We start from the raw sequence: 27,046 nt of genomic DNA, 5'->3' as shown, positions 1-27,046 counted from the left end.
AATTACTCTAAGAGAAATTAAATCTCAGTAGATAGAACTAAAAAGATAAAAGCATTGTGATCTTCTCTTTGTTTTTATTTTCTCTATTCTGATGCTTTATCAGCAGCTCTATTTTGGTTTTAGTCACACACGGAAATAGACATTATGATTAAGAATTCTGTGTTGTGAACTGACTGTTGTAGTTCCTGGACTCAGACCAGCAAAAGATTTGAAAAGCTTCATCTATTGACATAAGTGAAGCACAGTGAATCAAACAACTGCATAATTTAATGGTGCTGCCATTGCTATTTTTATTGAAAAAAACTATGCTTCATCTGTTTTGCTGTATAAAAAGTACTTTGGACCTGTTCCATTTAAATGAATGATGTTCCTGTGAAAAGACAAAAAGAAAAGCACAATACTGGAAACAACAGTTCCTCTAACACACATTAACAGAGCAGGTCTGGGGTTATGGGCTTGAGCCATGTTTGCACTAATAGTTAATGATGCCCTCCCACTACTAGCTGGTTATGAATGAAAAGATTATGAAAGAAATAATGAAATGACATTACCTCAATGCAACCTGCTAATTCATTAAGATTAAATCATCAAAGGACCATTTGTTTAAGTGGACAGGTGTGAGTTATCCCTTCTATAGAAGGAAACAGACTTAGCATTTCTCACACTGATAGTAATCCCCGTCGGCTACCTCACACTGGGATCACAAGGCCTAGAGCACAGCTTGAAATGCAATATCACAACCACCTTCAAGAGATTTACTCCTTTATTAGCTATCTTCTTAAACAGGCATGACTATAAACTTACTGTAGCTTGGAGATGTTTAGGTATTGTTACAGATACAGTACCATGGACTTTATTGAGCAATTAAAAAATATACACAAGGGACAATAGTTCCTTTTTTTCTGTATTTTTCAAAATTTGACTTTCTTCCACTTGGAGAACCCAGTTTCAAATATGAAAAGGGCACTTGTTCTACAGTAACTGCATACAACTCGCTCAGTTCCAAGTACTGCATTCATTTTCTGTCACTGTTGCTGTTGTTATTTCTCCGGTTGTTTATGACCTTCTCTTTTCTAGGAATTGTAACTAAGTTGTTCTTTCTGATTCTATTTCTCCATAGAGTTCAGCCAGTTTCTTGAACTCGGGTCCCCAGTCACCAAGGTAATTATAATCCTGGTCAGAGTGTGTTGTGGCTGAATCCAGAGAGCTGATAGATCCAGCTTCTGATCTATGACCCTCATAGGCATATGTCTGTAGGGAGTCATAGGGGGGCACGGTGGGGTCCAGATCAGCCTCTGCCAATCTTTGTTTAATGAACTCCTGAACATCTATACTGTCAAGACTTGAGGATAGATGATGCCTGTGCACAGGCTTTACTTCAGGACGAACATCCCTCCGGTATTTTAGCTCCTCAGCAGCTGATGGGTTTCTCAGTGCTGTGATGTCAAACGCTTCTGTGTCTTCTTCTCCACCACCCTCATCATCATATGTCACGACATTTTCCCGGACATCTTCTTCTGAAATGATCAAGGGCTCCTTCTTGCTGCGTCTCAGGGTGATGAAAAGGACCACAATCGCTAAAGAGAAAACTGCAGATATTAGAATAGGTTTAGAGTTTACAGCTGAATAAAGTAGATGCATGCTACAGAAAACAGCAAATGGTAAGTTATGAACACAGAGGTTTAATACTTTCAGGATAATGGCATTTGGGATCATTATGTCAGGCACACATATTCCTAAGGGAGCAGTGCTTTTGTTGTATAGTGAGTTACCTGAAGACAGATGTCTGCATGCCTGGAAAGCACCCACAAAATACATACAGCTCTGTTTTGATAGAGCAACAGGTGGAAGTGCAGTAAGTTGAGACCACACAGTTGAGGGGAAAATTAATAATGCTCTACTGAAACTATGAACTGCTGATAGAGCCTTGTCTTCCCAAGGGCCAGTAAAGAGAACTCTGCTACTAATATTTAATTTCTGGGGTTGCTAAGGTTTCTTGAGCCAATAACGAAATCCACTAGTTAGATTATAAGAGATCTCATAAAGGAGATAAAAGAGGATAACATTCTTTCAGCTAAAAGAGAAATGAGAAACTAAGGCTGACATTTTTCAGGGCTTCGAATGCTTCAATAAAGCTTCAACAAAAATTTAGTGTGTACACTGATTTAAAAGTAAAAAAAAAACCACTTTCTTATGAATATTCAATGTTGGATGATAAAATGTAAGATTATAAATTAAATGTATTACAGTACATTTTAAAACAGTTTTCTGACAAGACAGTTCTCAAGTAGCCTGTGAGAAAAGGAGTCTTTAGAAAATGTACAGTCTTTGGAAAGAAAAAATCCTCAAAATCTCAATTCTCATTACTTCTTGTACATAATTTCTATAAGAACTCAGAAAGGCAGTAGAGAAATGTGTAAATTGTGGCTCTGCCAGGAAAAAAACAAAAAATAACAAAAAAAGCCCCTTTTAACTAGTGAGTAACATTCAAATTGGTCTAAGAAAAAAAAAAAAGTCAAGAGAAAATGTACTTGCAAGGACATTTATCTAATGGAGTTATTTTATAGTCTCATATGTCCCTTGCCCCTGTGGATTATGTGCATTGCTATCAGCTTATCCCAGAAAGGTAATTAAGAAATGGCTTTTATATAGTGCTAATGGTGCTCCTTACAGTGCAATGCATTTCAAAAAGCTTTCCTCATCTCTTTTCTATTATTTTTCACACTGTTCTAGACATGGAATTAGAGTCAGTGGCTTTTTGAAATCTTTCCAAATTACAGAAAAAAAGATCTGCAGTGCTAATTACTTGATAACCTCTGAAAAATCATTTCCACATTCACAAATGTACTTAAGAGGCATTTTTCTCTATTAATTTTAGCTAAACCTTTCCCCCCTAAATCACAGCTGTTTTTCTAATTACCTACTACTAACAGACAGCAGCCTCTGGTTCAAAACCATATCATATTAAATTTTTCTGCCCTGTCACATTCCAGGAGCCAGTGGAAGGGTAACATTACTTAATATTGAAAGTGGCTTACCAAGAAGAATGACAACACAGAGCAGGATTGCAATTAAAGCTCCTGTGCTCAGTCCAGCTGAGGAGAGGAAAGCTTCAGCATGGCAAGTTCTCACTCGTCCATCTCTCTCACAGGCACAAACCCTAATTGTGAGAGTACTGCTGCTGCTGAGAGGGGGCACTCCACCATCAGAAATCAAAACTGGGAGGTAATAGATATCCTGAGTGGTCCGACTGTATCTCCTTCGTCTTGTCATGATACTGGCTGTATTATCTGCAATGTGAAAAACAGAATATCACTATAATGAATCAAAAATTAAAAAAGCACTACTGACTCTTCGTTACCCATCTAGTAGAAGCCCAGGGCATCTTACAACCAGACAGTCCTGGAAAATGCACAGTCTTGAATTAAAACTTGACAGGAAGCATTTTTGGCCAACAGAGAAAAAGAAGAGGCAGATAAAAGCATTACATAAATAAGATTATTGAACCTCATGGACCTGTCTTAGAGTCTAGATGAATTATTATAAGCATTTTGGGCCCAGTCTGCAAGCATTTTAGTCCTATGTTATGCTGTTGGTAATATATGGAAAATTATAAATGTACCTGGCATTCTGAGAATATCTATTGTGAAAATAATCCACAATATAAAATCCCTCTTCTTTCTCAGAAGAATGTTAAAAGGTCTTTGTAAAAGTTAAAATAAGACTTTCATGTTTTACACACAGGTAAAAGAAGTCAGCTTTCAGAAAACAACTAAAAGCACAGTCGCCAAATACTGATGCTCTGGGGAGGTCAAGAGAAGGAAGGAAGAAGCAAGGGCAAGCTCTTCTCCACAGTTCTTTATCTCAGTAATGCTGATATTTTTTCATTACCTTATTATTAAGAAATAAATTATTTCCACTTTATTCTGGAACTAGACTAGGGAGCAAAATTGTCACAGAATTGAGTCAATTGATTGAATAAATCAAGCTTGGGATCACTGAAATTCAGATTGCATTGCCTGCCCCTAAAGCAGACTAAGATGTGGCCTTACAGCCAGAATTTCAGGTTGTGCCCATCCATGACAATATTACTAGGCTCTGCCAGTATGGTTTTTTTTCCTAAGTTACACTTTAATGTTCCAAGTCTAATTTTACAAATTTAGAGCTGCTTGTTCTTTGATACATTTACGGTCTTCTACTATTACTTAATTAAATGCAGTATATAACAATCTCAATGATTTGGTTTAAAATACCTCGTAAAAAATCAAATTATCTTACTGAACCCAGATTACTAAGAGGTAGATTGCATGCACGTGTTTTTTCAGTGCATATATGATACAGTCAGGGAGTAAAGTAAGCCTTTCTGCTGCAAAATATTTCATAAAACACTTTCACTTCTTTCTTTTTTAATAATATCTCACTCGTTTGACACAATTTTTTTTTTTTAATGCTACACTGTCAGTGCCAACTTCCCTTATGCTGCTGGAGGACACATGAAATATTCAGTAGTTCAAAGAGGGAAACCACCACAGAATACAAAATCATCTTTAGCTGGTCTGTGTGTTAGCTGTCAAAGCAGTGATAGATTGAGCTCTACTTCATCCCAAGAGCAGAAATAAACTTGTATATCTGGAATTAGTACTGAATTTCAAACATATTTAATATAAAAAGAAGCTAATGTTTTAAAAGGTGATGACTTCTGCATTTGCCTTCCTACACTTATAAAAAAGCTTCATCATAATTTCCACATATGCATGAAAAACTCCACTGACTTTCTGACTGTAAAGAATCCAGTTGATAATTGCTTTCCTTACTTGATATGCAACTCTTTACAGATTATCAGCACAGCCCCCATCTAACAACTTCTTTTATTTTCTGCAGTTTCAGATTGTTAAACAAAACAAGTCCAGGGAGTATGATCTCTGGAACACTGGCTGGTCACCCTACTGAATTTTAGCACTGTTTCTGGTATTTCACTGGTCTGGACCAAATAGGATTCTCTCACATAACACCCAGTAGGAGCTATTAACATATGTGAGGGACATTTTTCCAGCAGGCAGTATGGACAACAGTGAAGCAGGTTTGTCTCTCCCCATTTTACACAGTGCTTCAACATTATTCCAACTGTGGATCCTTAAGCAGCCCTAAATAGCCTCATGCTATACACTCTGCAGCACATTAATTCTTGTGTGAAGTGAAAACTCTGCAATACAATTTTCACATTATTTCATAAAATCAAAAGATAAAAAACCCACATAAATCTGAAATTGGAGCTCCACTGGGTGCTACACAGGATCTAGAAGAGATAAAAGGCTGAATGGTATGTGGTGTACACAGCCAGCCTGTGGTACTAAGCTTCACTGAGAGAACAGTCACAGTCCTGTTTTTCTTTACAAGTAGTTGTTCTATTTTTCTATTTCTTTTACCTCAGCACAATACCACCACAATAAACTAAAGTCGAAGTGGTCACCTAGAAATCCCTCTTAAGTCTAGAGAACTGCAACACTCTTATATGCACTTTTCAGCACATGTACATATCAACAGAGAGATTATCAACTTTCAAACAAGTGACAGTTCTAAGGAGAATTATATTTCAAGTTACAAAAATTGAGATGATGACAATCACACTAAGATATCCGGAAAGAATACCTTAAAACTCCAAGAATATGTTCAAGATCTCAGCTTGAAATGTAATTTCCTATTGGTAGTAAGGGAAACCATATATATATATATATATGATATATATATATATATCATATATATATATATATGAGCTAAGCATTAATATGAAAATCTTTCATGTCTCTCAGTCCAAAAGGAAATATTACCTTATACTGCTAAATCCAAAAGGTGACCAAAAGGTGACAAATAATAAGAACAGCCTTTCATTACTGATTAAAAATCTACTTCATTTCTGTTACAGCATCAACAAGCCCCAGACGCTTCAATTCAGCTACCTTTTCCACAGAAGTAAAAAAGTTCTACAAAATTTTCTGCATGTGAATCTTCCTGGGCTTACACCCAAAGAAGACCCAGAATTCAAATCTGAGCAGGAAAGCAGAACCACCTCCTTCTGCTCTCTGGCATAAATCTAAAAGTGAATGATGTAGTATCACACAATATAGCAACAGAAGCAGCGATGAAAATGCTGGAAAAAAACAAATAAACAAACAAAAAAATGAACAACAACAAAAAGCATCAGAGACCAAATATAATGAAGACAAATTGAGAAATCCTGAACAGGAGTCCAGAAATAATGAAAAGATTTAAGCATCGAGACTACTGGTGAAGCTGTAAAGGTGTGAGCATGTATGCTATAAGGATAACTGTGGACAGATAGGAGTAAAACTTGTAAGGACAGTAAATAAAAACTGTCAGAAAAGGAAAAAGAGAAGACCAAAATGGCAAAATGGAAAAACTGGACAATTCAAATGTTACAGTGAAAAAATTTGAAAAAGAGCTACAATTAAACCATGCTTGGCTGGGATGGAAGACCTTGACAAACAAAGAAGAGACATTTTTCTACTGTACAAGATAAATACTAATTGAAATAAGTAGACATTTTTTCTTGTAAAGTTTTATTTGTTTAATTTAATTTATTTTATTGTATTGTTAAAATCACATAATTTAATTTTAGTCAAAGAAAGAGACAGAATTTCAAAAATTTGCAACTATGATTTTTTCCCATTCTTTCTCTTTTAGAATACTTTATAAATTAAATCTTTTACATTTTTTACAGAGAAGGAAACTGCATCTAAGAACCAATATTTCAAAGGTCACTGAGAATCAAGGATAGTGGAAAGCTACCAAAGCTAATGACACTGGCATAATAATCATGTTCTAGTCAGAGCTGTGTTCTTGAGGGCAATGGTATGTAAGGGCATGCCTGCAAAAGTGATTGATAACAGCAGCTTAGCCAAGCTGCAGTACCATCTGCATCCTGACAGCTATTCTAATGTTTTAAACTTCCATGTTTTAATTGTTTGCATTCTTTTTGAAAAACTATTGGAAGACCCTTTGAGAAGGGAACAAAAAAGACAACAACTTTTAAGAGAAGGATCTTAACATGAAGAAAAAAAAAAAAAAATCCTGCAAACTGTAAAAGCTAGAGGTAGCCAGGTATGAAGACAGATGCTGGTGACCTATGAACAAGTTTACTAAAGTGAAAAAATACCATTGTTTTTTTTAATCAAGAAATTTAGTTTGAAAAGGAGGAGCAGGGATCAGGGATCATGTATCAAGAAATTCCTCTGATACCTGAAAACAGACGCAGCAAACCGGCACAGGAAAAATAAACTTTACAAGAGAGGAAGGACAGATGGAATGGAGGGCATATAAGGAAGCAGCCCAAGCAATAGGAGACCTTATTAGAAAAGCCAAAGATCAGTTAGAATTAAATCTAGCCAGAAAGATCAAGGGGAATAGCAAATATTTCTATAGGTATATTAACGGTATAAAGAAGATTAGGGAAGGTGTGGGCCCCATCAGAAAGGAAACAGATAACCAGTAACAAGTGATATGGAGAAGGCTGAGGCCCTCAATGGCTTCTTTACCTCAGTCTGCACTGCCAAGGGCTCCAGCCACACTCCCAGAGTCACAGGAGGTAATGGCAGGGGCTGGAAGGAAGAATTGCTCATTGTGAGCATCAGGTTCATGACCACCTGAAGAACCTGAATGTGTACAAGTCCATGGGACCTGATGGGATACACCCATGGGTACTGAGGGAACTGAGAGATGTGGTTGCTAAACTGCTGTCGATTATATTCCAAAAGTGATGGCAGACTGGTGAAGTCCCCACTGACTGGAAAAGGGGAAACACAACCCCCATTTTAAAAAATAGAAAGAATGATGAACCAGGGAATTACAGGCCAGTCAGTCTCACCTCTGGGCTCAGTAAGATCATGGAGCAGATCCTCCTGGAGGCACTGCTGAGGCAGCAGAACAATGAAGATATGACTGGGTATAATCAATACAGATTCACCAAGGGCAAATCATGCCTGACAGACTTGATGGCCTATGAAAAAGGTCACAACATCAGTAGACAAGGAAGAGCAACCGACATAATTTACCTGGACCTGAGCAAAGCCTTCAGCACTGTCCAGTACTACATCCAGGTCTCCAAGATGGGTTTGATGGATGGACCACTCAGTGGATAAAGAAATGGCTTGATGGCCGCACCCAAAGACTGTCTGTCAATGGGTCCATGTCCAAGTGGAGACCAGTGACAAGTGTAGTCCCTCAAGGATCAGTATTGGGACCAGTCTTGTTTAACATCTTTGTTGGTGACATGGATGCATTGAGTGAATCCTCGGCAAGTTTGCTGATGACACCAAGCTGTGCAGCCGACACTCTAGAGGGAAGGAATGCCATTCAAGGGAACCTTAACAGGATGGAGAAGTGGACCCATGCCAACCTCATGAAGTTCAACAAGGCCAAATGCAAGGTCCTGCATCTGGGTTGAGGCAATCCCAAGCACTGATATGGGCTGGGCAGTGACTGGCTTGAGAGCAGCCCTGAGGAAAAGGACTTGGGAGAGCTGGATGAGAAGTTCAACATGAGCCATTGGTGTACAATTGCAGCCCAGAAATCTAAACTGGATCCTTGGCTGCATCAAGAGAAGTATGGACAGCAAGTGAGGGAGGTGATTGTCCCCTTCTACTCTGCTCTCATGAGAACCCATGTGGAGTACTGCATCCAGTTATGGAGCCCTTATTACAAAAAAGACATGGACATGCTGGCACATGTCAAAAGAAGGGCCATGAGGATGATCAGAAGGCTGGAGCACCTCTCCTATGAAGACAGACTGAGAGATATGGAGTTATTCAGAATGGAGAAGACTCAAGAAGAACTTATTGTGGTCTTCCAGTATCTTAGAGGGGCCTACAAGAAAGCTGTTGGACTCTTTAGGATCTCGGGAAGTGGTGGGACTAGGGGGACTAGGAGGAATGGATTAAAACTAGAGTTGGGTAGATTCAGATTAGATGTTAGGAAAAAGTTCTTCACCAAGAGGATGGTGAGACACTGGAACAGGCTGCCTAGAGAGGTGGTGGAAGCCCCATCCCTGTAAGTTGTTAAGGCCAGGCTGGATAGAGATCTGAGCAACCCGATCTACTGGGAGGTGCCCCTGAACATGGCAGGTGGGTTAGAAATTGATGATCTTTAAGGTCCCTTCCAACCCCAACAATTCTGATTCTATGACAGAGAGGGAAGACAAGAGTCTAGGATTGCAGCAACAGTACTAGCATGATGAGAACTACAGATTTGAATCTTTTAAACTTGGAAGGAAAGACATCTTTATCACAATAGGTTTAAACTGTGAATTTCACCTCTGAGAAGCATGATAAAAGAACAAGGATTCACTAGAGATGAAAGTTTTGGCTGTTTAGGGAAATTAACAAATCCAGCATAGGGAAAGAAAGATTTATGTGATCCCCTGTGGTGAACACTGCCCCATTTCATGATGTAAACTTTGTTGCATTTGGGCTATGCTTTGCAAAGACGACAATCAGAAGTAAGATTTATCTCAAGAAGGTTACACATGGGAAATTCTGCATGGCTCCAACTCAGCTGCTCTGTAAAATACTTTGACACATTATACATTACAGGCAGGCACAAGAGAAATGGAAGTAAAAAAATGAAGTAAAAAACAGTTTATATCTTAAGGCATCCGATAATTTTCAGCTTTGCTTATATCAGCAGTTCAAGTTCCCTAATGTTTCAGAGAAGTCATAACCAATTAAAACCAAAACAAAACATATTGGAGCAATTTGAATTTCATATATTTCTAAAGTTAGAGTGGTTAATTGGTTTTCATGGGACTAAACTGGTAGGCATTTCTGTTTCATTTCTTTACTGATAACACTTGCAAATATTTCCTTCTCTTATGCTGGTTTCAAAGCTATTGACAATGAGCTTTTTTTCTAGTTCACTAGATAGCAAAAATGGAAAGCAACACATAGCAGAGTTTGTGGGCTGAAACACAATTATTTGCTTGTGGATTGGTTTGTGAAATGTCAACCGATAGCAGAACTGAAAACAAATACAAAGAAACTATGCACTATGCTCTAATTTATCTACTTCATCAATCTGAGATTCCATTTTTTATCAAAAAAATATTGAAGAAGTTCACAGAGCTGTGAAAGAAAAATGTCTCCTGTCCTAGCTATTCTTTGTTTTCTGTTACTTTCATTTGTGGTAGAAATCCTTTTTTTACCTTCAGATGATTCTGTGATAATACCTACTCAGTATGTGACCTGTTTACATTAACATCACTTCTATTGACTGTACTTACAGACACCATGGATAACACTAACTTAACCCTTCCTCAGATACAATTTTTGTCAAGCTAAAACTTGTCTAATTTAGAGGATGATATTTCATGGAAAGCATTAGTAACTTCAAGTACTACACCACAAGAGTATATGCAACTTTTACTCGCATACCTTTTTGCAAGAAAATTTGATGCAAATGAAGATAGGAGCCATGCTGCAGTTTCCCACTTCTATTTGGCTGCATAATGGGGGTTTCAACCTGACTTATTTTGGTGCCACTTCTGACAGCCTAGAGCAATAAAGACATGATCTGGTACCTGGACTGCTTATTTTAACTTTAAAGCTCTGAAGTCAGTTCACTGGCCTGCCATAGACTTTGTGTTCAATATGCGTACGGGTAAGAATTTTCAACATATTAGGAAAGAGGGATAAACAGAAACTTCTGCAAGGGAATTCATGCTGGGATGGGGTGATTTCTCTCTGGAGGTTGCTCTCTTCCTAAATTACAACAATGCAAAGTAAAACTGATCTTTTGTGACCTTTTTTGATCTGAAACAGAGAAGAATGTTAATTTGCATAACAGGCATGTGTGGACGAACATGTTAGAAAATTCATCTTACACAGATGCTGTTGAACAAACTTGGCTGATTTTATAGTAAAGCAGGTCTCTGTTTCTGCGGGTATGAAAGTATCTTGTGGCATAACATTAATAAAAAAAGGAATCTTCAAAGGAATAGTGTCAGAAAAATGGACTAACTCCAGAATATTCTTCATCACTGGGAAATTTTCAAAAGGCCAGACATATGAGACAAGCAGGCAGAAGCAAAAAAAAACAAAAAACAAAAAACTGCAACTATTTTTGTGAATTCAAACCTTTGTCCAGAAGAAATAAAAGGAGAAAAAAAATGTAAAGCATTATCTGGGAAATTGTTCTTTGAGACAAAGGTAAATTTTGCCTAATTTCAGAAGATGGCAGTCTCAATTTACCAAGGTAAGAAAATGCACAAATTTTACTGGCAGTGTTGGGAGGAAAAAACAAAAAACAAAAAAAACACCAGCAAAATAGTGCCTTATAGTCCACAAAATTCACAAATGTTTCCTTGCACCTAAGTCAAATTTCCTTTGGGGCTTCAGTCTTTTGCCATCTCCCTGAAAAGTATGGTGCAACTTCTGGAAAAGGTCTCTAATAGGTTAAAAAAAAAGGGAAAGAGGGAATGAATTTTTTAAACTTGGACACCAAGAGAGAGATTATGGAAGTGTGCGATTGTATATTAATATTTGGGGATATCATACCAATGACATAAGCTCACATGCATTTTCAAAAAACCCTAAAAAATTACTGCCACATTAGTATCCATCTACTCTGCTGAAGCCATGGAATATTACTGACCTGAATCATATACATACTGGGATTGTATATTTCTGCAGCCTATACAGGCAGGTAGGGTCAAACTATGAAATATGCCTCTAGATTTCAGTCAAAGTGCACATATATAACTGTTAAATTATATATGGGGAACCTTTATTCAGTACTGTATTTGGGCTTAAAGAGCAGAATTATGTTGTTTCAGGTTATGAAAATAAGGGAAGAAAATGTCTACTGAAATTTTTGTGACATGAAACCTTTGTCCTGGATAAATAAAAGGAGAGGATGACTGGCTCCAAAGATGAATTCAATAGAAATATAGCTTTGTAGGGACAGATACAGCTATATATATAACCCTTCAAGAATGCTAGCCTTTATGGAATTATTAAATTCAGAGGCAAAGATAGCAGTTACCATGTGTTAAGAGCTTTCCTAATTATTTTTAATAACTAATGCTCAAAACCAAAAGGTTTCAAAAGTACAAACTTGTCACAGACAAAGGAGAAGCCTCTTCCTCCTAACATCTCTCAGCTATTTTCTAGAATAGAAAACAGAAAAAATTAGTTTCTGAACAGGAACAGGTTATATGAATCATATCACCTGAATTTTCATATGAAAATATGAAAGTTGTGAATTGTAGATATAGCATATTGTGAATGCACTTTTTAAGAGTTTCAAGGATATTTTACATACAGATGATATCACAAAGAAAATGTCCCAATAAAAGGTAACCTTTAAACAGTACAATGGAAGGGTCATGTGCCAAGCAAAATAGTGACAATATTTTGCTATGATTAGAGATAAACTATCATTGTATAAATTACATGGACAAGTTGGATATTGTGTGTCTGGGGTCTCTGTACCTGTAGAAGTTTTATACGAGATGCTACAAGAAGTGTAAATCTTCAACTGTTCCTCTCCCTACTTCCCCATGCCAAATCCAATTTACAATAGTCCAAACAATGTCTTCTGCTGTTGTTGGTAAAGTCATTGCTCACTGATCTTGGGAAGTAACAAGAAAGCAAATACTGCATACTATATACTTATAACCAAAGATGACATCGCCTCATTAGACATTTATTGTAAGTTCTTACCCTCTTATAAATCTTTATAAATCATAGGTAAATAACTTATGGTTACACTTATGGTAAACATGTGGTCTTTGAAGTACAACACACAATTTTCCTCTGGTAATACTGATCCCAATTAAAAATATGTTCAAAATCATAAAATGTGTACCTTATAAAGACTAATTCTTTAAATAGAGTTATTCAAAAGTATGTCTTGATGTAAATAACTGGTACTGAAATGAATATGACCATGGTCTCCCACGTAAGATCACAGCCTAATACTGAATGAGTTTATTTGAATCTTAGACTCATCATTTAAGGAATATTTTTTAATATACCACAGAACCATAGAATCATCTTGTTTAGAAAAGAGATTTAAGATAATCAAGTCCAACTTTTATCCTAGCACACTACCAATCCATCACTAAACCAGAATGCTCAGTGCCAAAGCTAGGTCTCTTAAATCTCAGAAGATACTTCATGTCACTGCTGTGAAATAAAACCAGCCCACACACACTTCCACACATGCATACAAACAAAACTACACAATACTTACATACACAAAAGCTCAAAATAAAAGCTGCAGACAAGCATTAAAGGTTTAGTTTAGTTTTCATCAGGTAACAAAATGAAAACCATTATGTAATACTCAAGAAATACTAAGGCCGATACAAGGTTTTGTCAGAAAGGCTGCATCACTCTTTAATTCCAGATATGTTCAATGACACTTGGCTGGGTGACTCTGAAGGCCATTTTTCTTCTGGGCTTATCTGATATGATTTTCCTATTGTGCTTTTTAGGCTCACTTTGTTAGGAAGGGTGTGAAGCAAGAGACTTAAAATTCAGGAAGCACTGAATGACCTGCTCTTGGTATTAGAAGTAAGAACAAATACAGCTTGTTATGCCCCTTAAATTGTTTTTTTCCCCTTTAATCAATGACCAGAAATAACCTTGACTCTGCCCACTGCTCTTCACCTGAAAATAGAAGAGATTGCCAGCATCTTTTCCATTAATCACTTTACAAAAGACATTACTGAATGTATGAAACAAAAATGCTGAAATAAAATGAAATATAAAACTCACATGCAGTATCTGATTATTCATAGTTTGCAATATGTTGCTAGCCATTTCCTTGGTATCAGCCAGTTCAGTGAAGACATATTAGTTTTCCCCTTCACCAAAGGAATGCATAGAAACTGTTCTGTTCAATGAGACATCCAAGACAAAACAGAGACCAAATTCTTTAAGATTTATATGTTTGATTTACCTTCATTGTCCCTTAGAGTAAAGTTGGGATTCAATGAAATCCCTTCATCAAGGGAAAAATGGAATCTTGCCCCATTTGCAGAGTTATCTTTGTCAGTTGCAGTGATAGTCTGAATTACCTGAAATAAAAATTAACAGTGAGTGTGCTGAAATTTGAACTTGACCCAAGTGATACCTGACCTCAGCAGGATGCTCAAATTTACCTTATTTTAATTTTCTACTTGGCTGCTGATAAATTCAGCTGATAGAATAACTGGGCCATTAGCTTGATTTCTCTTGCATGAAATATTTCAGGAAGCACATTTCAGATCTGGATAAAAGCTTCTACAGCATCTATGCTTTCTGACATTCTAATATGGCCAGGATGGTACAGAGATTTTCATCATTTACTTTGCTTCCTGGTGACTTTCAGAATTACAGTTTCACCTAAACATGTTTTTATAGAGCCTCAATTCATACTGAACTGGAATGGTCTATGTGGAGCATCATCTGCATGACATCCCAGTAATTACATGCACTTCAATATTAGTTAGGAAAAATTAATTGTTCAAACAAAATGGCAGTTGTATAATAACAGCTTGCAGTTAAAAATTCTTGTTAAGAATCAGTTTTTAGTTGCTAGAGAACAGAACAAACAGAGCAGCAGCCACTTCTTGTTTCATTTTCGTTTGCCCAAAAGGAACAGAATTAGATGTAGCAACCATACTTGAGAGAGATATTTTTGAAAGGTAGGACCTTTGGACCCAAATGTCCTGGTGGTTCTTAAAATTTAGTTTCAACTAAAAGTGAACCAAGCTTTTGGAATGTGTGACCAAGTAATATTTCTATCTCTGCTTTCATTTTCATGCTGCACCTGGAACCTCAAGTGCTAAAGGAGAATTTAATAAAAGTTGTTCTTGTGTTACAGCCTGTGAAGCCCACACAGGCTGCTGCACAGAGCTGATAGATATCCTGAGGGGATGGTAAGAGGAGAAGGGAGAAGTGTTTTTTTCATAACAATTTTTCTGTTCAATGTGCAGCAGCAGTCTGTCTGGGCTGAACCTGAAGCATAAACAGTGTGGGCTCAAGTGGTTTGTTCTGTTTTAAACTAACACTAAAACTAAGTGACAGCACAGTTTCCTATCTCCAGTCACATAAGAGAAGCAGAGCAAATGCATTTTAAAGCCAATGGAGTAGAATGCTTATTCCATTAACTATATGCCCTGTAATATATTTACTATACACACCAGAGACAATTAATATGGAAATTACTGATGATAATTACTGAGAATATTTTAAAAGTTTGATGTAACATTTTTTTTTGCTGAACTGTATCAGAATAAGATAATCTGAAATGTCTGTAGTCATGCAGTTTACCAAAGTCATGGCAATATTAATAAAAGTTTGCCAAAAGCTAATTGTTCTCTGTTTAATTTTGCAATGGTGTTGTATCTATTATTGAAACAACTACCGTGTAAAAGAGAAATATAAGATTTTCTTTTCATGTTGAAATAGCATGAGGCAAAGAAGACAAAAAATGTTGATAGAATATTTTCAAGAGTATCAGTTTCTGTTATTACTCAAATACTAAAAATCTTGTTAAATACCATACCTAGATGTAAAAAAGACAGATAAGTCTTTTAAAAAGCATGAACTTATTAAATATTTTTTATGTCCTCAATGTTGTTTATCAGTGATATATATATAATTTTGCTATGCTTTTTCAGCTTCCTTTTGACAGCCTAATAGAGAAATTTTTGTCCAGTTGCCCTCTCTTACCTAAAATATTATTTAGTGACATTTTACAAAATATTGCTTCAAGAACATTCCATTTTTCAACAAAATACCTTTGATCAAGACTTCAGTACCATAAGACCAATATAAAAATTATTTTAGGACCAATTTTAAAACTCAGTAAAATATATTCCCTGATTTCACACAGAGGAATTCGATTATCCCCTGAGTTCACCAGTGTACGTAAAAAAATATTGCAGCACATGGCATAGAAATCATGTATTTCTATGTAGAAAATAGCTGTTGTATGTATAATAGGACAAGTCAAAATGATTTTGACAGAACTGTTTGACAGAAGAGGTTCACAGGGTCTCAGGAAAGGCTCTTGCTTTGTAAGGAAAAGATCTTGAAGACTTGCATTCAGAGGTGAGGAACCAAAATATGTGTCCTCTTGACATTCAAAGGTATTGTTAACCCTTTTCAAAGTAACAGACCAACTAAGTAATGGCATCTTGGCAGACTTGCACTGTACTGAAGCTGGTTAAAATAAAAATGTAGACACAGACACTGCTATAAAGCTCTCTTGACAACACTGAAGTGATGAAACTGAAAAGTTATGCTCCTTTTCTAAAGGCAAGAGTTTATGAGAAAAGGAAGAATTTCAAGAATGGATGAGAAAGGAAGAGGATAGAGAGCTAGTGCTACATTCTACTCAGATCCTTTTCAGAACTGAATCAATAAACCAGTCAAAATATACATGACAAACTTATAGTAGAAGTATTCCTTGCCAACTAACATAGATTTCCTTTGGCTATTAGAACTAACAGCATCCAGGGTAAGGTAGCTCATGTTGGCAGCACAATACTTACACATGCTGATTCTGAAAAATTGTGTGTGTTTATGCATAAGCACAAGTACTCACACTTTGATAGACAGTGTCAGGGAAATGACTTTTCACTACTGCCACAATGTTTTCTATTTTTTCTCTAAAAAAACACCTAGAAAAATTGTCATCTTTGGAGAGCTGTAGTGAATATAATTAGCAGATTTAGTCAGATAATTTAACAAGCTCATAAACTGCCAGGACAAACAGAGAACTTGGAAACTTTCAGAAAACTCAATACTTCAGTCCTTCATTTTTCAGAACACACTATTTAAATTTCTAATTTTTTTTCTACAACACTATTTGCTGTCATTGTCTTAAAAGTAATAAAACAAGTCACATTCAAAGCAAAGGAAAAATTCATTCGTAAGTTCACTTTGTGGCAGACAGCAAAATTTAATTTTCCTACATTACCTAAGTTCCAAAATCATTCACAAAACCAGTGCATTTATGAAAGCCAGAGCTCTCTAAATCTGGCTACCATCTAGGCTAAAATTACAGGTGCTTTATCTAATTTAATATACAACATCTACCTGGCATCACCTGGAATCTCTTGGAGAGACTTCTGACAAGTATTTTCCGTTTGAGATGACTTAAGTTTATTGTAAGTTTATTGTAAGTTTATTGGGGATTTTTTTGGTTTTGTTTTTTGTTTGTTTGGTTGGTTTGGTTGATTTGTTTTTTTAAAGTAAATAAATCAAGATGTGGAGAGAAAGAGAATAAGGAGACAGGCCATACAATTAAATGATACTGTGATTTCTCTCCATAGATGCCTCTTCTGAGAATAAAGAAGCGAACACAAAGTGTCTTCCAATGACAAACTATTGGTTAGTTTATCTTGGATGTAATAAATTCAAAATAGATGTGCTGACACATGAAATAAGGACCCTTACAGGGCAGTGCCCAACCTTGAAGTACTAGTTAAGCAGAGGTGCACTGTAGCACCTGCCAGAATTTCTTCTTTAGTGATACATCTTACAAAATGCTGACATAGGAAGACATAGAATTGAGAATAAACACTGCATTTTCAGCAATTCAAACTCATTTGGCTAGGCACACTGTTTAGCATATGGAGCAGTTGTATTATTCTCCTTGCTTATTTGTCCCTCCTTAATATTTGTTGAACACTGTTATTTTCATTCTTAAGCTGGACAGTTTTATCTTCTGAGTAAGAGACATGTATTTTTTGTTTGGGTTTTGGTGCATTCCAATGGTAACATAATCTTTCCTGAAGACTTGTTATACAATGCAGATAGAAATCAGTAAATTGTGCAGTCCTGTTAGCTTAAGCATGCAACAGCCTGCTTATCTAGCCCTTCATATTAAACTACCACTTGTAGAGTCCTTCATAGAATCATAGAATCATTTTGGTTGGAAAAGACCTTTAAGATCATCTACTTTTAATCTAGCACGCTGCCAGTCCACCACTTAACCATGTCCCTGAGCACCACATCTTCATGTCTTTTAAATACATCCAGGGATGGTGAGTCAACCACTTCCCTGGGAAGCCTGTTCCAGTGCCTGACAATCCTTTTGGTTCTTTCTAATATCAAATCTAAACCTACCTAAGACAAAAATTGAGGCCATTTCCTCTCATTCTATTGCTTGTTACTTGGTAGAAGAGAAAAGCCTCCACCTCACTACACCCTCCTTTCATGTAGTTGTAGAGAGCAATAAAGTCTCCTCTCAGCCCCCTTTTCCCCAGGCTAAACAATCCCAGTTTCCTCAGCCACTCCTCATAAGACTTCATGGTAGCATTAATCTTGGTATCTAAACAGGTCAAGAGTTGCAATAACTAGGAGAGAAATGCAGCACTGATCCAAATCAGGAGCAAAGGCACTGATCCAAATCAGGAGCAAAGGCTGCCGTTGTAAAACTTGTTTTATCCTTTACCCATTTCTCACATAAGTTTCCATATGCAAAGCTACTACTGGAGAATTAAATCTTTACTAACAAGAAACATGAGATGTTTAACAACAACATTCCTGGCACACAGAGCATTTCTGAGTTAGTTTTATTGTAGACTTTAGCTTGCTATTTAAAATAACAATTATTTCACAATTACTGTTAATTAACACATTTTTTAATTTCAGAATGTTGAAAACAATTGCAATTAGTGATAAAAAATCTTTTTTCACTAATTTTGGTTTTCAAAATATTATATTTAATGAGAATGTTAAAAGGACCTATTCAGTTGATGGAGCGACCAACTTAGATTTTTCAAAGGCTTTCAATGAGGTATCTCAACAAAAGCACAGAAGAAAATTATGCAGGTAAGAGAGAAGGTCCTTGCACAAAAGACAGGAAATAAGGTCTCTTCTCTAAATTGTCTATTCCACAGGAAAGGAAGTCACAGAGATTTCCTGCTCCACTGAGATTTATGCTGGGCCACTTGTTCGTCAGTGTAATAATAAATGGTTCATAAAGTGTAAGAATAATCAGCCCATAAAATCTACTAATGATACTGAGATGTTCAATGAAGTAAAAAGGAAGGGCTGACACTAAAGACTTTCCAATACTCACTAGCCAGGCAATACAAAGACAGGTGAAATTAATTATACATAGACCTAAAGCCTTAACTTTATGTACATGATGATGATCTCTGAGCTGGCCATTACTTCTAATAATATTGGTGTTATGGCAGGCAGTTTTTGCATTCAGCTCTTATTAGTTAGTAAAAACCAAAGACACTGGCAGAAATTGCTCGGGAAGGAACCAGAGAAGAAAGCAGAGATCATCATATACTATGAAGCATAAGCTATACTTCACAGAATTATCAACCACTGCATACCTGTATCTTGAATCTTGATTCCCCATCTCAAGATGAATAGAGAGGAATTGGAGAAAGGAGGACAAGATGAATGATCAAAAGTCTAGAAGGGCTTTATCACGGGCTGTCCAAATGAAATAGGACTCTTCAGTCTAGACAAGAGACAGCTGAGGGGCAATGTGCTAGAGATTTGTGACTGGTACAGAGATAATAGGGATCAACTTCTCCCTCTCTCTTTCTCTTCCAACACAAGAACTGGTAAATATCAACAGAAAACAGAATGGGAAGATTAAAAAAAAAAAAAAAAATTAAAAAAAAAAATTAAAAAAAAAATTAAAAAAAAATTAAAAAAAAAAAAAAAAGGCGGTAGGTCTTCCCAAAACAGGCAATTAAACTGTAAAATTCCTGCTGCATGAGATAGCAGATACCAAAAGTATCAAAAGTTTATGTTTGTTGTAAGAAAAGCTAGAGAGAATCACATAAGATGTTTATTAAAAGATTAATGAAGACACAGAAATGTTTTCATTATGTCCAGCATCCTTGGAGAAGGATATAATCTGCATATGATCTGAGACAAGGAAAGTATTTGGGGTAAGTATTATACACACTTGCCATTAACCAGCCATTTCACTGTATTTGAAATCTTGCGTATCATGTGATACATAGATGAGAGGTGCTAAATCTGCTCCATCTACTTTTTTCAGGATAGTGACTTGTCAGATTCCATTTCTTTTCTGACTAGATTAAAATTTTGCCTGTCTCTACTGAAGAAAGTTTGGATATTTTTTGTAGCAAAAAGCAAGATACATTGAATGAGTTCCCAAAGCTTCTCCCTCAGCCTAATACAATTAAATAAGTTGAATCAAATGTGACATATGAAAATGAAATCAGAAAATATTATGATATATGTTCCCCGAATCAAACTTTTTAAAGATGTGGCATTAAGAAATAAAGTCATAGTTCTTTCTTAGTGAGAGAAAGACAACTGTGAGAGTTACCTGACCAGGCTTTGCATTCTCGCAGACAACTGTGTCATACTCTCTGTCGAACTCTGGAGGGTTGTCATTGACATCCAGGATTCTAACACCAACTGGAACGTGGCTCACTAGCTCAGGATTGTCTGCAAAATACACAAGGGGGTATTAAGCCTTTTGAAATATTCAATATTTTGTGATGTCCTCAGTTTAAATATAGCTTCTTAACACATTAACTGGATGAGAACTAGATGCAGACATTTGGGTAACACGATATTAAAAAAATATTGTTTGCTATGCTTCATTAACTGTATTGAAGAAATAATTAAGAAAAAATTGGAAAGAATAGCATGAGTTTTAAGTCACTGTTACATTAGTGACTTAAGGTGGCAATAAAAACATAAGTTACTCAGAATTAAAAGTGGGATAAAGCTGTTGGAACTACCACGTATAACCACAGTGTATGATAAGGAATTATTATAGCGTCATAGAAACATCAGAGCTGGAAAAGATCTCAAAGATCATCAAGTCCAGCTGTCAACCAACACCACCATGCCAGCTAAATCATGTCCTGCAGTGCCACATCTACTTGGTTTTGATCAGCTCCAGGAATGGTGAATCCAGCACTTTCCTGGACAACCTGTTCCCATGATAAACTGCTTTGTAATGAATGTGAAAGTGTCATCATAGTGTTTAAGAAAATCTAATATGGAATATATTAAAAAATTCTCTTCTTCTTAGTCCCTTACAAGAGTTTATGAAATAATATAGCAAAATATTAAGAAAATATGAATATATAGGCATATATAAACTTCTCCTAAGCTTGAGTTCAACTTTATCAGAAGTTACTATGCTATCACACAAAGTACATGATTGTTGCTTTAACAGTGTCATATTAGTATGAAAACAATGTCTAAGAGTGTTTTAGGAAATGATCTGCACTTGCACAAGCTCAACCTCAAAAAGAGCTCTCCCTCAGGGAGCACAATAAACAGAATCCCTTCAATGAGAATACACTTTCTATAATAAAATCAGAAAAAAAAAAAACCACCCACATTTTAAAAAAATACGTAATTACTTCATTCTTAAAATTAAGTAAGAAAATATTTTAAGAAACTTAATTTGAATGACATTTTTAAATTAAACTATCAGCAGAAACCAGGAAAGTCAGTCTTTCAAACAACAAAATAGAAGAATTGATCCTTAGAGTCTTATGGTTTAAAAGTCCATGTGTGTGCTCATGAGAATAAAAAATAGAAAAAGAGCCATTAGTAGTCTAAATCTCATTCACCTTGATTATTATGATTTTAATCAATCCACTTATTCTTTTCTGTCAAAAATGGTCATTTAAAAAAAAATGCCTTAGATTTGTCACACTGGTTTCTACTCAGAATTCTGGGGAAAAAAAAATTAATAAATTATTAGACACATATTAGGATTCAAAGCCACCAATGAAAGAGTATGTGAGAATGTTGAAGTTTGTTCTGACAAAGTTAGAGATACCTCCCTGGAAGTAATAAAAAAACAGGTAAATGTGGCACTTTGGGAGAGGTTAAGGTGGTGTAGGACTGATGGCTGGACTTGATGTCTTGAAGGTCTTTCCAACCTTTCCATGATTCTATGCTCTTAATAATAGGTGAATTAAGGGACTAAAGCAGGCTATCTCAATTCTGTTCATGCAACACTAAGGCTTACCATTGCTATATAGAAAACACTTTCAATTGAAAAATTTGAGGAATGTTAAAATACTGGGAATGCATGAAGTGAACATGAGGAACAATGGCACTTGGTTGTTCACTAAGAAGCTGGCAGAAAGGAACTATTTACCAACCTTTGCTCTTATTACTGAAGAAAGCAACCTTTTGTCCAGGAGAACCTTTGCAGTATGACAACACAAAAAACAATGTTTGAGCTTTCTCTGGAGGAAGGTCATGAGATTGTGCAGAACAGCACAAGCAGCAAAGACTGAATATGACTTATTTCTCTCCAAAATATAGCTTACAAAATCATTTAGGTAAACTCAATGGCAATGTCATCAGACAATCCAATTACAAAAATCCTCTAATTGTGACTACAGAACATGGTTTCTAGCAATAGATGATCTAGAGAGATGATCTGCAACTAAAAGGAGCTTTGTTCTTGAGGGTTCATTCACAAGGCTCTTGCACATAGTTTGTGACATATGTGAACTAGAAATCAGTATAAATTAAAGCAGACAAAGAGAGAGCATGCAAAAGCAGAGAAGAGAGATGGAAAGCAGAGATTAGAAGGGTTAAGGATGAATAAATCCATTTGGGAGTGGATTCACTAAATACAGTGAGGCAACTGAAGATTTTAATACTAGAAAAATCTCGAAGACACTTTTGCCAGAAGGCAAAACCAGCTGTGATTCTCAGATAACCATAGGATCACTGAAAACATCTTAGTTGAAAGGGACTTCTGGAGGTCACTGGTTCAGTCCTATCTCAAAGCAGGGCCATCTTCAAAGCTATAATAAGATAAAATACATATTGGAGGAGAGGAGCAAAAAACCCAGGAAGAAAACAGTGGAGGGTAGCAGAGAATGGTTCTGTAAGCCTGACAAATTTGGAATAGTTACTGGGGAAGGAAAATCAAACTTTTTGGTCCAATCTGTGGCATAAGAATTCTAAACATCTTTGTTTCAGTACAGCATATTAAACATCTGCCCCATATTGAATGCATCCATTTGTATTCCTGTCACTGATACCCAGTGCCATCTGACTCTAGTCTGATATATTTGCATCATTTTCAAAACAACTTCATGGAGAGTAAGAGAGTTTACCTTTAGTAGTTCTACAGCTGCTTTGCAGTATGAAGAATTCATAAATACCTTACCAGTTCAAAAGATTTCTTAATGCACAAGGTATTAGAGTCTTTCTGGAAGGAGCCACCTCATCAGATCGTTAACATTTAAAGGCCGTATTGACAGCCTACTCACTACAAAATGCTAACAGGGAAAGTATTAACACCATTACTAAAACAATCTTGAAGCTTGTCAGATTGTTTATACGAAGCAGATGTGCATGCAAGGTGATAGCATAGTTTATTATGGGAGGACACAATGAGAATGAATTAAGAGGGGCCTCGTAAATGTGTTTTGCTTTGTTTTAATTTGTTTTGGCTTTCAGGTTTGAGCTCTTCTTCATAGAAACATAAAATCTTTATTTATTATAAAATAAACTCTAAACTTCTTCAGCTGTAAAATTCACCTGCAATCTCCAAACAGCTCTAATAATTGGTCCTTTTGGTAGTAAATTTTTGTTAATTGCACAAATTTCTTGAAGCAGTTTTGCAAGCTTCCAATTTTAATATAATCAGTGTTGACATATGTTTCAGGCCTGTGCATTATAAAACAGACAGATCCATTCTGTCTCCTATTAGCATTATGACTCAGGAGTAGATCTTTCAAAGTGAATGCTTACTGTTTTAAGGGACAGCTGAAGCAGAAATATTATTCTGATCCACCTATGCTAGATACTTGCTTGCTTATGCTTTAGACTTTGCCCAGAATAAACAGTTCTCCTGCCAGAATACTAAGTATCTGTCAAGTGAGTCGATTTTATTATCAGCCCCTTCACCAGCAACTCCTTTGTGAACTGGAAAAGTTCCTACCCACAGCCAGTCTGGATTCCTGAACCTTCTCTTCCATTAATTTCTGTGGTCGAACTTTAAAATTCCAATTTAATAAGAAAGATTTTTAATACAAATAATGCTGTGTGAGACTTCCTCTTTATATTAAAAAAAATTCTCCATGAACTTTACGAAAATAAATTCTACCTGAATAACAATCAGAATAAAAGTCCTGACATCAGTATTTTGTGGTTTTGTACATTAGTGCTTTGGGCTTTTGCTTGGTTTTAGTGGCTTTTGTTGGTGGTTTTTGTTTGTTTGTTGTGTGTGTTTTTTGTTTTCATTTTATTGTGTTTTGTTTGGGTTTGGGTTTGTTTTCCTTTTTATTTTTGTGAGTGTGTGTTTTTGTTGTTTAAGTTAGACTAATATAGTTAAATACAGGATGTTATCTATGTTTAGGCAGTTGTTCCATCACCCCATGAATCTTTCCCACCAGAGAAAGGGAACGGGGAAAAAGAAAGGAGAACAATGGGTCGAAATGAAAATGGGTTTAATAAAGTAATAATAATTACTACTGTTATACAATAAATAATAAAAATTACTACTGTTAAGCCCAATACTAATATGAAATATAAAGTTACAGTCATCCCAGATGGTCACAAGCTCTGAAAGCTGAATAATGAACACTCTGAACACCACACTCCAGTGAGAGCACGATGGTCACAGCAAATGGGAGAGAAGGACTCAGGGACAGAATGATGAATAAGACCCTCCAGGGACAGTGACCATTGAATAAGAGACAAACCAGGACATCATCAAATTTCCCAATTTATATTAGGAGTGATGTTTAAGCTACTCCATCCATTAAGCTACTGACCAGCTTTGGTCAACTTCCATGGATTTCACTGCTCTTAGTACTAGCACCTGGATAGCTCGAGATTGCTGAAGATCTTGATCACTATGGAAACCCACATTCCCTGGCTGGCCATGAACTGAAACACAGTGTCTTTATCAACTTTGTTCTCATGTAAGTAGGTGCTGCAATCTTTCAAAAAAATTGCAGCTTCCCTGAACAGAAAATTGATTTTATCATTCTATCTCAGCAAAACCAGGACATAAGTTCAACCAACTATCTATTCCAGTACTTTTTTTAAAGAGAAGTAGAAAACACTCACCACACTTCTTTAAAAATCATTAGTTTTGATGCATTAGAAGTCAAAGGTAGATCTAAAAAGAATAATATATTCTACAAAAAACAGAACTAAAATGGTGAAAAATATCTAGTATGTAAGTGGAAGAGTTAATATTAAGAATATACTGGACTTAATTCAGGATTGTGTGTATGTGGCAAACTAGATTTTTTGTCAAGAAAAAAATCATTCATAATAAAAGTATAATGTCCTATTCTGCTTTTTTTAAGATAGTGGGTGTTTTTAAATATTGTTTCTTGAAGTTGGATAGAAAATATTTTCGACTTTATAAAAAGTCGACTTTTTGACTGACGGACAAAAACCTGAAGACATTCATAAATTCTCTTGGATCCTCTTAGTAGTTGTAGTACTAGTAGCAGCAGGAGCAAAAGTAGTAATAGTAGCACTGCAGCAGATTTTTAACAAGCTGGCAGCTCCCTCTGCCTCAATGAAAGTTCTGCTGCTCGTGGACAACGCTGGTGCTCACCTCCTGAGCAGTTCTGGGCACCACAAATTACAATGGTTCTGTGGCTAGAAATATCTGCTTTGAGATTCTGGTACTGATTCACAAAGGGCCGAACAGGGGTAGTGGCAAAGTCTGTCTCTTCTTTGGGGACTCATCTTTTTAGTCAGGAAGAGACATACCCCATGTCATCTTCAGATGACAAGGAAGGAATACCTTCTTGCTTTTCCCCAAAGAAACAGAGGACAAGAAAAGCCATCATATCTAGAAGACAGTGACTAAACAACGGTAAACAGGGAAATAAGCATCAATTTGGAATTAGAAATATCTGTTTTTGAGTAGGATGAAGAACTAGCTGCCTTTTGATAACTGCTGCTGTGTTTTAAGTTTGTGTTCGGTTTTTTAAAGAGCTTTGTGTAGGCTTTCCTACATGTATAAATACATATAAAAGAATGGCAGATCCTGATGCAAATAATATCACTGTGATTCTATATTCTATTAGTACTCAGCCTGCAAAGGCTGAAAATGAACTGTTTATTACTGGAAATTTTGGACAAGCAACCACTTCTGTGTCTAGCTCTCATCATTAAAAAGATATCAGATATCCATTTTGTCAGTACTGCAAAATAGTCTTAAAACTCAGGCCTTGATGGTTTTAAAGTCGGCTTTAATGTGGTCCTCATTTAGGGAAATATTTTTGTTGGAGATTCTGTTTCTTGGAAATAATAACAAAATTTCTGAGCTAGCAGGCAGAATGCAAGTAAGGTCAAAGATGATGAATGAATGCTATTTCTTTTTTGGTGATGGCAGGGCTTAAAGTAACACTTTTTTGTTTGGTTCTGTAATGCTCCTATACTGATAATCATAAGTATAGCAGAGCAGCATGTATGACAAAACTTTCCTATACTGATGTTAAAAAAATTGAGTGAATTTCATTATTTAAGTGTACTCAGTATTGTTAAAAAAACATTAGTTTTGAAGAGAAAATTATACACTGCAAAAGCTATGAGGAAATTCTCTATTTAGTGCAAGAAAAAAAATCACTTCAAGGAAAAGGTGAGACATAAAGCTAGACTCAAACTTTGTGTTACTAATCAATAATCCTGCTGTCTACCAGATACAGAGGGTAAGGAGATTTTAGCACTGTAAGAGCACTTTGTTCTGATTAATTTACTTTTTTTTAGATCTTGAAAACAGTTCCTTTGTCTAAAAATTAATATTTGACACAAGGCATTAAAGTTATTTTTGATTATGGAAAAAAACTTAAAATAAGAAAATAATCAATTCTTGTTCTTTTCTAATTCTTTCTGTGCTAAAGGTTAGGAAGCTATTACTCTATCGACTTGTTTCCTTCAGGAAATGCATATGTTGTCCTCTTGTGTTTCAAAATAAAAAAACAATTACGTGCTGTTGCCTTTTGATTTTACTATTTGAAAAATAAATGGAATTTTCTGTATTTAAATTTGTGCATATTGCCTCCTGTCATTTT

The 27,046-nt window shown here is 36.0% G+C and overlaps 1 protein-coding gene across 2 annotated transcripts in view; it reads right to left on the bottom strand.

Moving 5' to 3' along the window:
• Window positions 1-262: 262 nt before the first annotated feature.
• CDH18 (cadherin 18) overlaps window positions 263-27,046 on the bottom strand; it is a 234,778-nt gene continuing 207,994 nt past the window's right edge. Inside the window, exons 11-14 of one of the 2 annotated variants that reach the window (XM_071736638.1) lie at window positions 20,338-20,459; window positions 13,975-14,092; window positions 3,039-3,290; window positions 263-1,577 (exon numbers count right to left, since the gene is read on the bottom strand). In XM_071736638.1, coding sequence (XP_071592739.1) covers window positions 1,087-1,577; window positions 3,039-3,290; window positions 13,975-14,092; window positions 20,338-20,459 — 983 coding nt within the window. In that variant the 3' untranslated portion in view covers window positions 263-1,086. Of the gene's footprint in view, window positions 1,590-3,038; window positions 3,291-13,974; window positions 14,093-20,337; window positions 20,460-27,046 lie in introns of both variants that reach the window. The other variant, XM_071736639.1, reaches the window with a different exon arrangement.

This window comes from Heliangelus exortis, chromosome 2 (assembly GCF_036169615.1).
Source record: "Heliangelus exortis chromosome 2, bHelExo1.hap1, whole genome shotgun sequence".
In the NCBI taxonomy this organism is placed as follows: Eukaryota; Metazoa; Chordata; class Aves; order Apodiformes; family Trochilidae; genus Heliangelus; species Heliangelus exortis.
Note: the sequence above shows the minus strand (reverse complement) of the source record. Positions and strands in the feature narration are given on the sequence as shown.